Here is a 13,589-nt window from a genome sequence, read left to right on the forward strand (position 1 = left end):
GCGAACACACGAGTTTTGTATAGCAGTTGCTTAATCAAAAGCCACTTACAAGACTAAGAATCCCTTTGCAGGCCAAGCTAATCAAAATGGAGGGGAAAAGGAAAGAATTATTACCTCCTGATGCGCCAGAAAATCAAGTATAAGAATATCTAGGCCAGAAAGAGAGCTCCAGAAATTCCACAGATTTTTCTCCACAACACTTCCAAAAGGGCTCAAGCACACGAGATGAACAGAGCAAGAAAAATCGAAAATCGAACTAAGGAGATTTAGAAGAGATTTTGGCAGCACCTACACCCTCTCCAAAAATTTCGGCCAGCCCTAAAATCCTCCTGAAATGGGGTTTTTATAGCAGGAGAGAGAGGAGGAGGAACACTATCGCTCACCTGGGCAGTGAGCCGAGCCAAGAGAGACTAATATTCATCTTAAACAAAAAAAACTTGAAAAATATTAAAGCAATATAGTGAGCTATTTAAGATAACCCAGTAGAATAATCACACTTCCAAACTACAAGAAAAAAATTAATTTAATATTGATCTTTTATATTTCACTACATAAAATCTTATAATAATCTAATGTATATTTCCATGATATTTAGCTAATGGAAATAACTCAAACTTCTAGATGCATTAGCTTTAACTTTACTTTTCAATGTTTAATCTTTAACAATACTTCTAGTTTATACTATTAACATTCACATCTATCTCAAGAGCACCGTCAAACATAATCTAACACACTCCTGACCAATATTATCCTTCGGCAAAGTGATTTGTTATCTAATATACACAATTGTCAAAGGTGAAAAATGTGTATTCTCGCCCCTGCTTGAATTCTCCCATCGACATAGCAATTAACGATCAAAACATCACAATTATGTGGAGTGACATGATAATATTTACGTGTGCGGGCCTATAGGCATCCTCTACTTGAATTACAAGGAGGTGAACTTCCCTTTTTTGCATGCACATACAAACACTCATATATGCTCTATTTTATTCTTCATAACAGACATTATTTTCTTACAAGTCACTTGACATTTATCAACTAATGAATAAATGCACTCTTACTAGAATCTAATAGTCAATTAATAATCTAATATACATTTCTCAGAATCTAATAACTTTGCTTAATTGAAGTCCGATTTCGTGCAATTTCGTGAACTTTGTGTATTTAATGTGTAAATGAAATGTTATATGCATCTGTATTTGAATCTAAATGTCATTTAATAATCTAATAAATTTATAGGAAAGTCATTGTGCAACTAATTAACATACATACTTTTTCATCTTAAAATATAAAGAATATGTTATAATTTAAATCTCACTGAAATATAATATAATTGAAAGCAAGCATACATTTAAAAATAATAAAATTTTTTGAAGTTTAGTAATATAATTACTCACCTAGCCCTTATTTATGATTCTTGTAGCAAAAAGGAATAATGTAGTCACTATACAAAGGATGACCACACCTTTTCCGTACCATTTGAGGAATGGTCTCCCATCCCCAGCTTGTCTTCTTGATCTCTGATGAAATCTATACCACTTTTAAACAACTCTAAATTTTGCAAGCAGCTACAACAAAAGTCAAGTGTAGGTTGATCGCACAGCACCTATAATCATGTCTTTAAAATATTGCTGAATTCTACTGTTTTCTCAGTATACAGTTCTTTTATTATTGCATCCATATATTTTCCATATCACTTAGTGCATGTAGGGCATTTAAACATGGATTGATCAAACCAAGATCATTCTTCATCATGTAAAGAAATATCTTTTCTTTTAGTTGTCAAAATTGTTCAAATTCTACAGATTCATCAAAGTCCAAAAGGACACATTTCAATTAAAATACATTAAAATATTAGACGGAATAAGCATAGAAATCATTGGCTTCAAATTCTTCATGTTAAGAAAAAGCAAGAAAATAGTGATGTAAATAAATATTTATAACCAAAGTAATGTTGAGGTTCAGAAGAAAATAAAAATTCCAGTACTATGCATAAAGGCTGCTAATTTCAAATCCTTAAAGTTAATAAAATACATAAGAATAACATGATGGCATTGATGATCAGGCAGTCATTTAATTTAAAAAATATCATGATGAAATAAATAAAAAAGTTCAAAGAAGAAAGCATACTGCAATTCCATCAGTGCAATTGTATATTGTGTGGTAAAGAATTTTCCATGCTTCCTCAATCTGGTGATTTGCTTGGCCATATCGTCTGAATGAATAGTTCTTTAGCCACCCCTGAATCAAAATTAAAGCAATAAAACTAAATACTTAGCCAGAGAAAAATTCCAAAATCGATATGAGAGAAAATAATACAGCAATAAGACATACAGTGTACATTTGATGAAATTTGGATATTAATACAAATATATGAAACATTATTCAGGAGTACAAGCAGTTCTTCTCTCATTTCCTAATCGTTCTTTTAAGGAGTCCATTGCAAAACAATCCCTCCTCATACTTCAATAATAAATTTGGGGGATTTTGACGCGAATAAAATATGCATAATTTTTCAGTTTGTTAATCTTTTTTTATTGCATATTTTATGATCATATGACATGTAGGAAAGGTAATTTTTATCATGTTCTGCAGGTTACAGAGTTAAACTACTTCGAGAAGGAAAAGAGGAAATTTAGGGGCAAAAAAGAGTGAAAATCAAGAGAATTGGCTTGGCGCACTCACGCCGAATGTAACGAACACCCACGTGGTCCAATACAAAGAAAACGACATACCCACGCCACTAAAAAAGCGCGCCTGTGCCAGAGCAAGTGCCCCTGCACCATGCATCCGTCAGAGCCTTAGCACACCCACACCCAACCCATGCCGTCACCCCAGTGCACCCGCACCCCACGATAACCAAGCCAACGCCCCCTTGCAGTCTTCCCAGTGCACCTATGCCAATCTCTTTTTAGGTATAGCACACTCGCACTAGGCACGGGCACACGTAGTATGCAAAAAGCAATTTAGGGAAGATTTCTTGCCTTTAGAGGAGCCCTAGCTATAAATACACCCCTTGGAGCGATAGGAGACATCTGGTGATGGCTGGAGACTAATACTTTCTACAAAGAGGATTTTGTGAGTGCCCTGGAGGTTCTCATTCCTTAGGGAGAAAGCTTCTAGGATTATTTTCTTTGTACTTTAAGAGGGAGTTTGTAAGATAAAGGTGTAGCTTGTGTGAGAGAAAGATTGCAGAGAGAATTCATTGTCCGGCCAGGATCGTGGCTTGTGTAGAGTAAAATCTTTGGTTGAAAGTTTTTACTTGTATACTTGTCTTTCTTTAATGGTTTTAATGAATTGTTTCTCGTTTTTTCATCTCATGTCTCGAAGTTAAATCTCTTTCGTGCTTCTGTGATGTAAGGGTACGCTGTTTCTCGTGACTTTGTGCATGTGATTTCTCCATATATGTTTTCTGCACTTTTCATGCATATATGTTGTTTTGTCAATTATTTGCATTTAATTTTACTCCCGATTTGGCCAGTTAGGATGTTAAAAACACTTTTGATCTGAGACTTCTGACCATCACCTAGTAGAACGACTAGGCTAACACACGAAAACCTAGTGGAATAGACATATTGTCATTAGGATTTTACAACCAAAATAGAGGATCCAAGGAGTCCTGAGAAACGCAACATGATTAAATCCCGCATACCTGTAATATACCTTTAACTCTTCTTATGACTTAAGCATAGGCTAAGAAGAACTTTGTCCTTGGTTGAAAATTATCATATAGGAGAATTGCTAGGAAAACAATGAAAATGCACTACACCTGAGTAATAGAAGCATGAGCCTCAACTCCTCAGAAGGGAACCCAAACTCTTGCTTCCAGTTGTTTCTGATCTTGACTTCGATTTTTTCATTGTTCTATTAGGATTGCAGACTGTTATTCTTGAGCTTGTGATCAAATCTAACTATATTCAATAGGTTAGCAAACTAGATATTCACCTGTCAGAATTACTTTTAAGCATTCCTCGTGAGATCGATACGCAAACAAAAAAATTTGTATTTTACATAACACATACACTTGTGTGCTTAACCAACTTTCCTTACAACAACTTTTCAGTCATTAGAGAACCACAAAAACACTATACCTGATTCAAGAAGCACGGGCCTCTTCCCTTTCGAAGAACACTCAAAACTCGTGCTTCCAGTAGTTTTTTGATCTTGTCATTTGATTTTCTCATGGTTTAGTTAAGATTGTAGACTGCTACTCTTGTGATTGTGATCACGTCAAACTAGGATCAATAAATTAGTAAATTGGAGATTCACCTGTTAGAATTACTTTTTAACTTTTTCTCATGGGATTGATATGTAGACTCAAAAATCTATATATTACTAGAAATGTACACATGTGTGCTTCACATACTTGCCTCACGATACCTTTTTGGCCATCATACACAACACGCGATAAACTAACCTTGGACCATCATGAAAGCAAATATATAACAAGAGAATAACCTCACGATACCTTTTTGGCCATCATACACAACACGCAATAAACTAACCTTGGACCAGCATGAAAGCAAATATATAACAAGGGAATAACTAGAAGTCACCCAAAAACACTGGCCGACCCTTTAGAAGGAAGTAAACCTGGACCGGTTCGGTCCAGGCAAACACGCGAGACATGTCTCGCGTGTGTTTGGTCGTGGGAATTAGTGTGTGTGGTTCGTGGTTCCGAGTTAACATGGGCATTGGACGCTCTCTTCAACAATTGCATACATTTCTGTGCTTTGTCATTCCCCCACTCTTCACAGCGGAGCCAAGAGCTGCTTTTCAATGCAGTACTTCACTCTAAAAATGCATCCCGAAAAGAAAATAATATTTCCATATTTCAACTGCAACAACTAATAATGCCATAAATAGCAATTCCATCCTCATATATTCTTCATGCATTTCAAAAAACCTGCGCTGTAGCTCATAAGGAAAAAAATTACCTCGATCTGAATGCTGTGACTGCGAAATGCCATTTCAGGCATTAGCTCATAGACAACTGGATTATGCTCTATACCTTCCATGCACATGCCAACGCCAACCTATAAGAAGGAACACGTAGATATAAATAGTATTCCATAGAATTTGGAAAGTCCACTACGATAATCTATTTCCTATTAGGGTCCACAAAACAGTGAAGGATAAACAGATAGTCTAGTAGCAAATTTCAGAGCAACCTAAAACAAAGATGTTGAGAGATAAAATAAAGGTGAAAATAACTACATTTAAAGCTTTTTAGATGAAAATGTTAATTTCCCTTCCCCTGGGATAAAAAACATTTTTTTTTAAATCAAAGTGATAAAGGTTTTGTTGCTGTTGTTGTTGTAAAGATGGCTCGACAAACGGCACTGAAATAAGATGAACTCAAAAGCACTACAGTAGCATAATTCATATGAAAGGATACTAAATATCGTTCAATCGATGGAAAGGCAAACTTTCTGAAAAGATAACAATGATAAATAATCATGAAAAAAAGGGTATGCAAGCCGCCTCATATGACTGGGTAAAAAGCATTGACTTATGTTTGCACAACTTCTGAAATGCCTTTATCAATTAATTTAATATACATCTAAGCCAGTTCAATGTCAAAACATTCAGTTAAGGAGTGTGTAAAATGATATAGGTAAGTAGAAAAAAAAAACACAAAAAAGTTAACAGGTTGAAATTAATAATGAAACAGGAAAATCATTATTATTGGCCTCAAGGTTAAATTTCATCAAGGATAGCAATCATAAATGACTGAGGAAGGAAGGTACTCACACATAGGTACAATAAGAGGAATTTACCATAACCCCAGTGGTTCATGCTACTTCTAGAATGCCTACGTGTACTCAATTGGTTCACATTTAAAAGAAAAAACAAAAGTAAAAAAGTTTTACTTAAAGTTTACAAGATCAAGATGTTGAAAAAACAACCATAATAAATTTGCAAATATCAGGTCAACAAGATTTTTTTTTTTTTAGACTAAAATGTTTGACATACTCGTACTATGCTTGACTAAGCAAATGTGAGAAGAGAAGTGCAATTTACAAAGAAAAAGGAGGAAATGATTTTTAAGATGTTCAGTGTAAACAATAAAATGGTGTAGCATAAAGATGATTATAGGCGCATACTTTAATTTCTCGAATGCAAAAAGTCAAAAATGGAAAACAGTGTGAAAAACACAGGCTACAGATAGAACTCAGGCACAAAAATACAACCGGCTACAAGAAATATAAAAATATGCAAAGGTACGTAAACTACACTGAACAAAATAAAGCTTACTAGTTTATTAATCCATGCAATGGACGTGACATAATAAAGTTCATATCAAAACATGCATGTAATCTGTACATCTTTTATAATAATACAACAAATTTTATTAATAAAAATAAAGTAATCAATAAGAAACTATCTATAAAGTTTAAATGTTGAAATAATTACTTAAAACAAGGAAATCATTAAAATCATAAAATATTGCAAATTTTTTAAGCATGATAAAAATGCATCAGTAGTTTTTTTATGTCCCGCTCGAATAAAAAAAAAGAATATAAAAAAAAGGAATAGAGTGAAAAAATTGTGTATCATAACTTAAAGAAAAAGTATGAATAGTAGTTGAAAATTACATAATATCTCAGAGATTTTGATTGCCACAAAAACACATAATTATGATTTTCCGAATTTAATTGACTTGAAATCAAAACCACTCCGCATCAGCAATCGCTCACATAAATCATATATAAAAAATAATTAGAAAATTTTACACATGTAATATGTACTAAAATTATATTAAGTAGAAACATTGAACAACATATTTTTTTTTTGAAGCCCAAAGGCTAATACATAAATAAAAAGTAGCGTAAATATAGATTTTGTGGGAGATCCCAAAAATGGCACCAGCCCACAAAAAAATCACCATATCAAATGGTTTCAAAAAAGAGAAAATATTAGAAAAATAAATTAGAGACTTGCAGAAAAAGCCTAAAAGTGTCGAAATACAAAATATTAATTGGCTAGAGAGCGACCCAATTTGGTCTTGTCTCTGTCTCTAATTCTAGGCAATGAACAATCTAATAAGTTGGTAAGATAATTGTCATTGTCAGTAGTAACTAATGTATCATCCAATAGATTCCCTAGCTCGAGTCGTCCTCCGTTCTTGTTCTTCCTTCTCGTGTAGACCTGTCATTCTTCATCCGAGGATTGACTCATCTGATCAACAGATTGGTCTGAAGTGTGCAGAATATGTGTAGGTTATTGAACATTAGAGGCAAATACTTGTTGTGCCAGCTGATCTTTTTTCGGGCCAAAAGAGCACTCTGGTGTATCTTGACATGTAAGTGAGGCTTCTTCAATAACAGTAAGTGGTATCAACACATTTGGATCTGTACTTGTAGTAAGGTGTTCTTCTTCATCTGGAACTGCGACATCTAGAACTGCGATGTTGGAAGGATGATCGGATTGCACCTTCTCAGCAATGATGGTAGATGGCTGATCTTTAGCGATATTGGATCTATGATGAGGATGCAAACTCTCACAAATATTTGAACTGTGGCCAAACATACTACAATGTGAGCAATAAGGAGAATGTGATTCTATTTCAACATTTTGTCAATACCCGTTGTGAATAGTGCTTATCCATATCTCATTCAGAGTTGGTTGAGTGATATCTCTCTCAACTAATACACAAGCCACAGAAGGTCTGGTGGCAGCAAGCGTAGGACTATCCACCTTGAGAGACTTACAGTAAACAGTTGCTAAAGAATAGAGGATTTCCATATTGAACAGATGTAATTTTAACCCCAGAAATTTTATCTAAATTGAAATGATAGGGGACTCCGCTTCTAGATCAAAACCTACAGTCCACTAAAAAATTTTCATAAAATGATTGTCGATCTTGATAGCTTTCCGAGAGAAAATGCGAGTGTAATCAACATCGTGAGATAGCTAAATAAGTATATGTCGACCGTCAAGTAATCCAATGTGCCAACTACCTAATAGTTTCATAGCATCAAACTTCTTTCTAATGATCTCCAGTTTTGGGTAACCATATAGGAATTTCCCCACAAGGGCAAAACGCTAAGAGGACGCGAGAGCACCGGTTTCATCCTCTGTGAGAATAAGTGCAGGCTTTCCATTTTTTTCCCCAAACTTTTTAATAAAAGTGTGATCACCTCCACCTTTAAGAGTCTCGTGGAACGAATGTGGAACATTGCAAAACTTACCGATAGCAAAACCAGGCTCTGAAGCTGGAGGAGGGGCACGAGCAGAAATGGACAAGTCGCTGGCAAGGGCATTTGCATAGGAACTATGCATCGATGCCATCTCCCGGGTGCTGTCGGGCTCGGTTCGTTAGGAGAGAGCAAGGAGACAGCCGCGATGTCGTCGGCTACGGGGGAGGACTGCGAGAGAGTGTCGTCGTCAATGGAATCAGACGACGACGGCAGTAGCGATCCTTGTCGACAATGAAGACGACTATGAGCGCTCGACTTCAATAGGAGAGACAGGGAGCTGCAGCTACGACGAAGACGACGGAACAGTGATTCATGCTGCAGCTACGATGGACACGACGGAGAGCGACACACACACATACACATATACATATAATAATGCATATATAGTAATACAATGCGGTAATATTGTTTAAATGGATAAATATTTCCTAGTAGAAGTTATTATATTATGCGGTGGGTAAATAGAAATGCAGATCAAATGTCAACCAAAAAGCAATAATTAAATGAAATGAAAATAAGACATAAGCAACTAATGGCTTGCAACATGCAGCTAAGCACACTTAGGCTTTGTTTGGCGCAGCTGCAGCTCGGTTTTCAGCTGCTGCTGCGCTGCCCCAGGAAATTGCTGCGGGGAAGCTGACTGTTTGTTTGGTGTTGCTGTGTGAAAACAGCTGTGGGTCAGCTGTTTATGAAAAAAATGACCATAAAGCCCCTGTTTACTAAAAATGTTTAAAAGAAGACTATAACAGCCATATTTTTGAAACTTCAGAAGCAGAAATTCATTTCTAAACAGAGCAGAAAGTTCATATACACGAATGAACTAATAATGAGATTCATTTCTAAACAGAGCAGAAAGTTCATATACACCAATGAACTAATAATGAGCAATGAGAAAATCATGAACTGTACAACCAACTTAAAATAAGGCAAAACAACAAATGATCATCCCTTGTAGCTGAAAAGAAATATAACCAAGCAGGTATGAAATTACATGTTCTTAAGATTACACTTAAAAATTTAAGAGAAAAAAAACATAAGAACATATTTCAACTATTGTCTCGCTCTTGACAGTTTAGATGTTAGATATGTAAATACATAAGTATATTGTGGCATTCTTTTGGAGATTGTCAAATGACCTTAAAACATTAATATCATAAACCAAGATTCAACAATCAGCTCCCCTATAGAATGCAACGACAATCAGCTCCCCTGTAGATTGAAATTAGACACCAAAATTATGCATTCAAAAGGTGAAGGAAAGGCTTAAAAAGTCAAAATGATTGAAATCGGAGGTAATGTTGTGGGAAAAATTCGGGATCAAGAGAATGAAGCATTGCAGCAAGACTCTTACCTGCTGTCCCCTAGAACAATGACCTTGATCAAGGTCCGTCTTCTCGAGGCCATGGCGAGGAGTAATCACCTAATGAGGGCAAACACTTGGATGCACACTCGAGAGCGATGGAGAAGTACGGGTGGAAGAGGCAGACCGAAGAGGCTGCGACATGAAGGAGCTCTGCGGGCAAGCGAAGGTTGTTCAAAAGGGTTCGAGCGTCGCAGGAGGTGTCCGTATAGAGGATCTCCACTGACAGCAAACGAAAGACGGAATCACGAATAGAAGGGATAGGAGGGCACCTGCGTAAAATGTCGAAGGAGCAAAGGGGGGACGCGGGAGCGAAGCGGAGCCGCGGGGTCGATCCCGCGGCCTGCTTTTCCCTCAGATTCGCTGCCTTCGCGGCAGACGCAACTGAAACGTCGCGCCAAACGAAGCTTTTCTGCGGCCTTCCGCCGCACCGCGAAGGGAAAGTCGCCCCAAACGGAGCCTTAGAGTTACAACCTGATGAAAATATAATTTCAATCAAGCTGCTTTGAGAGAACTATATTATCACTTCTTTTTTTATTTCATTGAATATGTTTGTTTGTACTGATGTTTTTGTTAAACAAGTTATTGCAAAGTACACAATTTTTAACTACTGGCAAACGTTTTCTCAATTTTTAAAGAATATCAGATTAGTTTTCTCAACTTAAAGATGACTCGCAGTACAACAACAACAACAACAACAACATTAAGAACACAACAAAGACTTCATTTCCTATAGGTTACATGAATCCTTTTTCTCCATTTCGTCCTATTTAGTGTCATATTTGCATTTAGTTCTAATAAATTAAGATCATTTTTTATTCAATATGCCCAAGTCTTTCTAGATCTACCTCTTCTTTTCTTAACATAAGTCAAATCTAAAACATTTACTTTCCTAACTGAATCATCAAATGATCAACGTTTAATGTGACCAAACCATCTAAGATAACTCTCTAATTTTGTCCACCACAGGAGCCACACCAACCCTATAATGGATATATTCATTTCACATTTTGTCTAAGTGTAAAGCCACTCATCCACCTAAGCACTGTCATCTCGGCAACACATAACTTAGTTTTATGCTTTTCTTTTAAAGGCTAACATTTTGCGCCATAGAGCAATGCATGTCTCACCACCATTTTATAAAATTTTGCTTTCAATCTAAGCGGTACTTTTCTATCAAACAATAGGCCCGAAGCATTCCTCCACTTCAACCAACTTGAATTCTACTAATAACATCCCCATCTATATTACCATCACTTTGAACAATAGACCCAAGATATCAAAAGCATTCACACCTTTTAATAATTTGATCACACATAGTTACAACTCAGTCATTATAGCTACTACTACTAAAATTACATTCCACGTATTTAGTTTTAGTTCTACTCAAGTGAAGACCTTAGACTCCAATATAGACCTTCTATAATTAAAGTTTTTCTTAAGCTCTTTCTCTAGTCTTATCCACAAGAAGGATATCATCAGCGAAAAGCATACACCAAGGTACATCATCCTGTAAATGTCAAGTAAGAGCATCCATAACTAAAACAAAAAGATATGGGCCTAAAGCCAATCCCTGATGTGAACCAACTGAAAATAGGAAAATAATTGGTCAATCCTCCTGTTCGAACACAAGTAACAACTTTATTATGCATATCTTTAATGACTTGAATATAAGTCATATCAACACCTTTCTTTTCTGGAACTCTCCAAAGGACATCTGTTGGAACCTCATCGTAAGCTTTTCTAAATCAATAAAAATCACCTGTAGATTTTCCTTACTCTCTCTGTACTTCTCCATCAAACCTCTCAATAAATGTATATAAAGGTATAGCTTCCATAATAGACTTGTCCGACATAAATCCAAGCTGATGAGAAATATTTGTAATACGTCTTAAACTATGCTCAATTACCCTCTCCTATAATTTCAAAGTATGACACATCAACTTAATTCCTCTATAATTTTCACACTCTTGTGGATCCCCCTTATTCTTAAAAATGTGGACCAAAATACTCTTCCTTCACTCTTTAGATATCTTTTAGTTTTTAAAATAATATTAAAGAGTTTAGTAAGCCAAGAAACTCCCAAATCTCCTAAATATTTCCACACTTCAATTGAGAAATCATAAGATCCTACAGGTTTTCCACTCTTAGTTTTCTTTAAAGCCTCCTCAAATTCTTTTCTACTAATACGACTGATCGAGTTTTCAGAAACTTCATCAAAATAACTCACCCACCTATTTTGAATATCTTTTTTAAAAAAAAACAACTTTTCATTTTCATCTTTAATACATTTTACTCGAGTTAAATATATACATTTTACTTGAGTTAAATATTTTTTTTCTCTTTGTATGTCTAGTGTATACATATATTTTTCACCATTTTTAGTATTTAAACTAAGATAAAGATCACTAAAAGCAGAATTTTTAACATCACAGATTGTTCTCTTAGACTCCTTAGGGGTGTCATTTTAAATTTTTTTCAGCTCTCAACTTTTTCATTGAAAACCATTTTATAAATTTTATAAAATAACTTTTTATATTTTATCTTTTCTAGCACATTTTTATTCCGCCACTAGCTATTTTTATTTAAATTTTTTTTCTATTGATTCTCCAAGTACATCTTTTGTCACTTGTTTGATGGTGTTTGTTACTTTATCCAACATAGAATTTGTTTCTTCATAAAAACCCAAATCTCGAAATCTTGAAGTTACTCATAAAAATAATTTTATTTGTCTTTTAGGTGCCCCTATCTAATTCTATGACAATAGTTTTTGGTATTCCTTATTTTACAATTCTTCATCTTAAAAATAAAAAGTAATAATCAATGTTGAATATTTAAAGTCTCACTACGAATGACCTTAAAATCCTTATATTCTCGACGATATCTTCTTCTTATAAGAAAATAATCAATTTGTGTTTTATTCGATCCATTCTTATAAGTAATAATATGTTCATCTCTTTTCTTGAATAAAATATTAACAATAAGAAAATCACACGTTAAAGCAAAATCTAATATGATTCTACCTTCTTCATTAATCACTCCAAAACTGTACCCACCATGAATATTTCTAAAATCTTTTACTACTCTACCGACATGTTCATTTAAATCACCTCCAATAAAAAATATTTCTTCAAGAAGTATCATTTGTATTAATTTTTTTGGATCATTCCAAAGTTTTTCTTTAGAACCTATATCTAAATCTACTTGAGGAGCATAAGCACTTATAATATTAAGAATCTTGGTATCAACAACAATCTTAATGACTATAATTATATCTCAAATTCTATTAATTTTTACAACATTAACTTTCAAACTCTCACCTATAAGTACACATACACCATTTCTAGTTCGACTTTTACCTAATTACCAAAGTTTAAAACCTAGGCTATCAATCTCCTTAGTCTTTCACCAACCCATTTAGTTTCTTAAATACATAAAATATTTATTTTTCTATGAATCATAATATCAACTAATTTCATTAATTAGACTGTGAGAGTACATATATTCCAAAATCCTATCCTAATATTAGTTTCATGGATTAACTTCTTTACCCGCATCCGTCGGTAATGTGAAAACCCTTATTTGACACTACACCCAGACGTCGATACTGTATTCAGATCATACAATATGTCGCTTCCAGGAGGTGCCCTAACATTTACACAATAGCTAAAAGAATTCATGTCATGAATTTTCGGATAAATTTTACTGGTTGTCGACTGCCTAACGCAACCCTCCACTTTTCACATCTGAGGCTTGAGACTGAGCAATGACTCAAATTAAAATCAATTTGACATTTGAAGTGTAAAGGGTAAATAAAATTTAAAAATGGTTAGGTTATATATTTTTAATACTTGATAATACTTCTAAATACTTTATCAACTTTAAATATTATAACCAGACAACTCACATGATATGAGGTGTTCTTTGCTTTGCCTCATCTCATTCCATTTTAGACTATATGTCACGAGTCATTATTTTATCTTGTTCGATGTTGCACTCAAAGGTCATCAATCCCACTCACA

At 34.7% G+C, this 13,589-nt stretch overlaps 1 protein-coding gene across 1 annotated transcript in view; it reads right to left on the reverse strand.

Annotated features, from left to right (window-relative positions):
• LOC110023203 (alpha-N-acetylglucosaminidase) overlaps positions 1–13,589 on the reverse strand; it is a 133,033-nt gene that overhangs the window by 37,065 nt on the left and 82,379 nt on the right. Inside the window, exons 14-15 of the mRNA XM_020722501.1 lie at positions 4,941–5,039; positions 2,134–2,244 (exon numbers count right to left, since the gene is read on the reverse strand). Of these exons, the coding sequence (XP_020578160.1) occupies positions 2,134–2,244; positions 4,941–5,039 (210 nt within the window). The remainder of the gene's footprint in view (positions 1–2,133; positions 2,245–4,940; positions 5,040–13,589) is intronic.

The sequence above is a fragment of the Phalaenopsis equestris genome, unplaced genomic scaffold (genome assembly GCF_001263595.1).
Source record: "Phalaenopsis equestris unplaced genomic scaffold, ASM126359v1 Scaffold000223, whole genome shotgun sequence".
Lineage (NCBI taxonomy): Eukaryota > Viridiplantae > Streptophyta > Magnoliopsida > Asparagales > Orchidaceae > Phalaenopsis > Phalaenopsis equestris.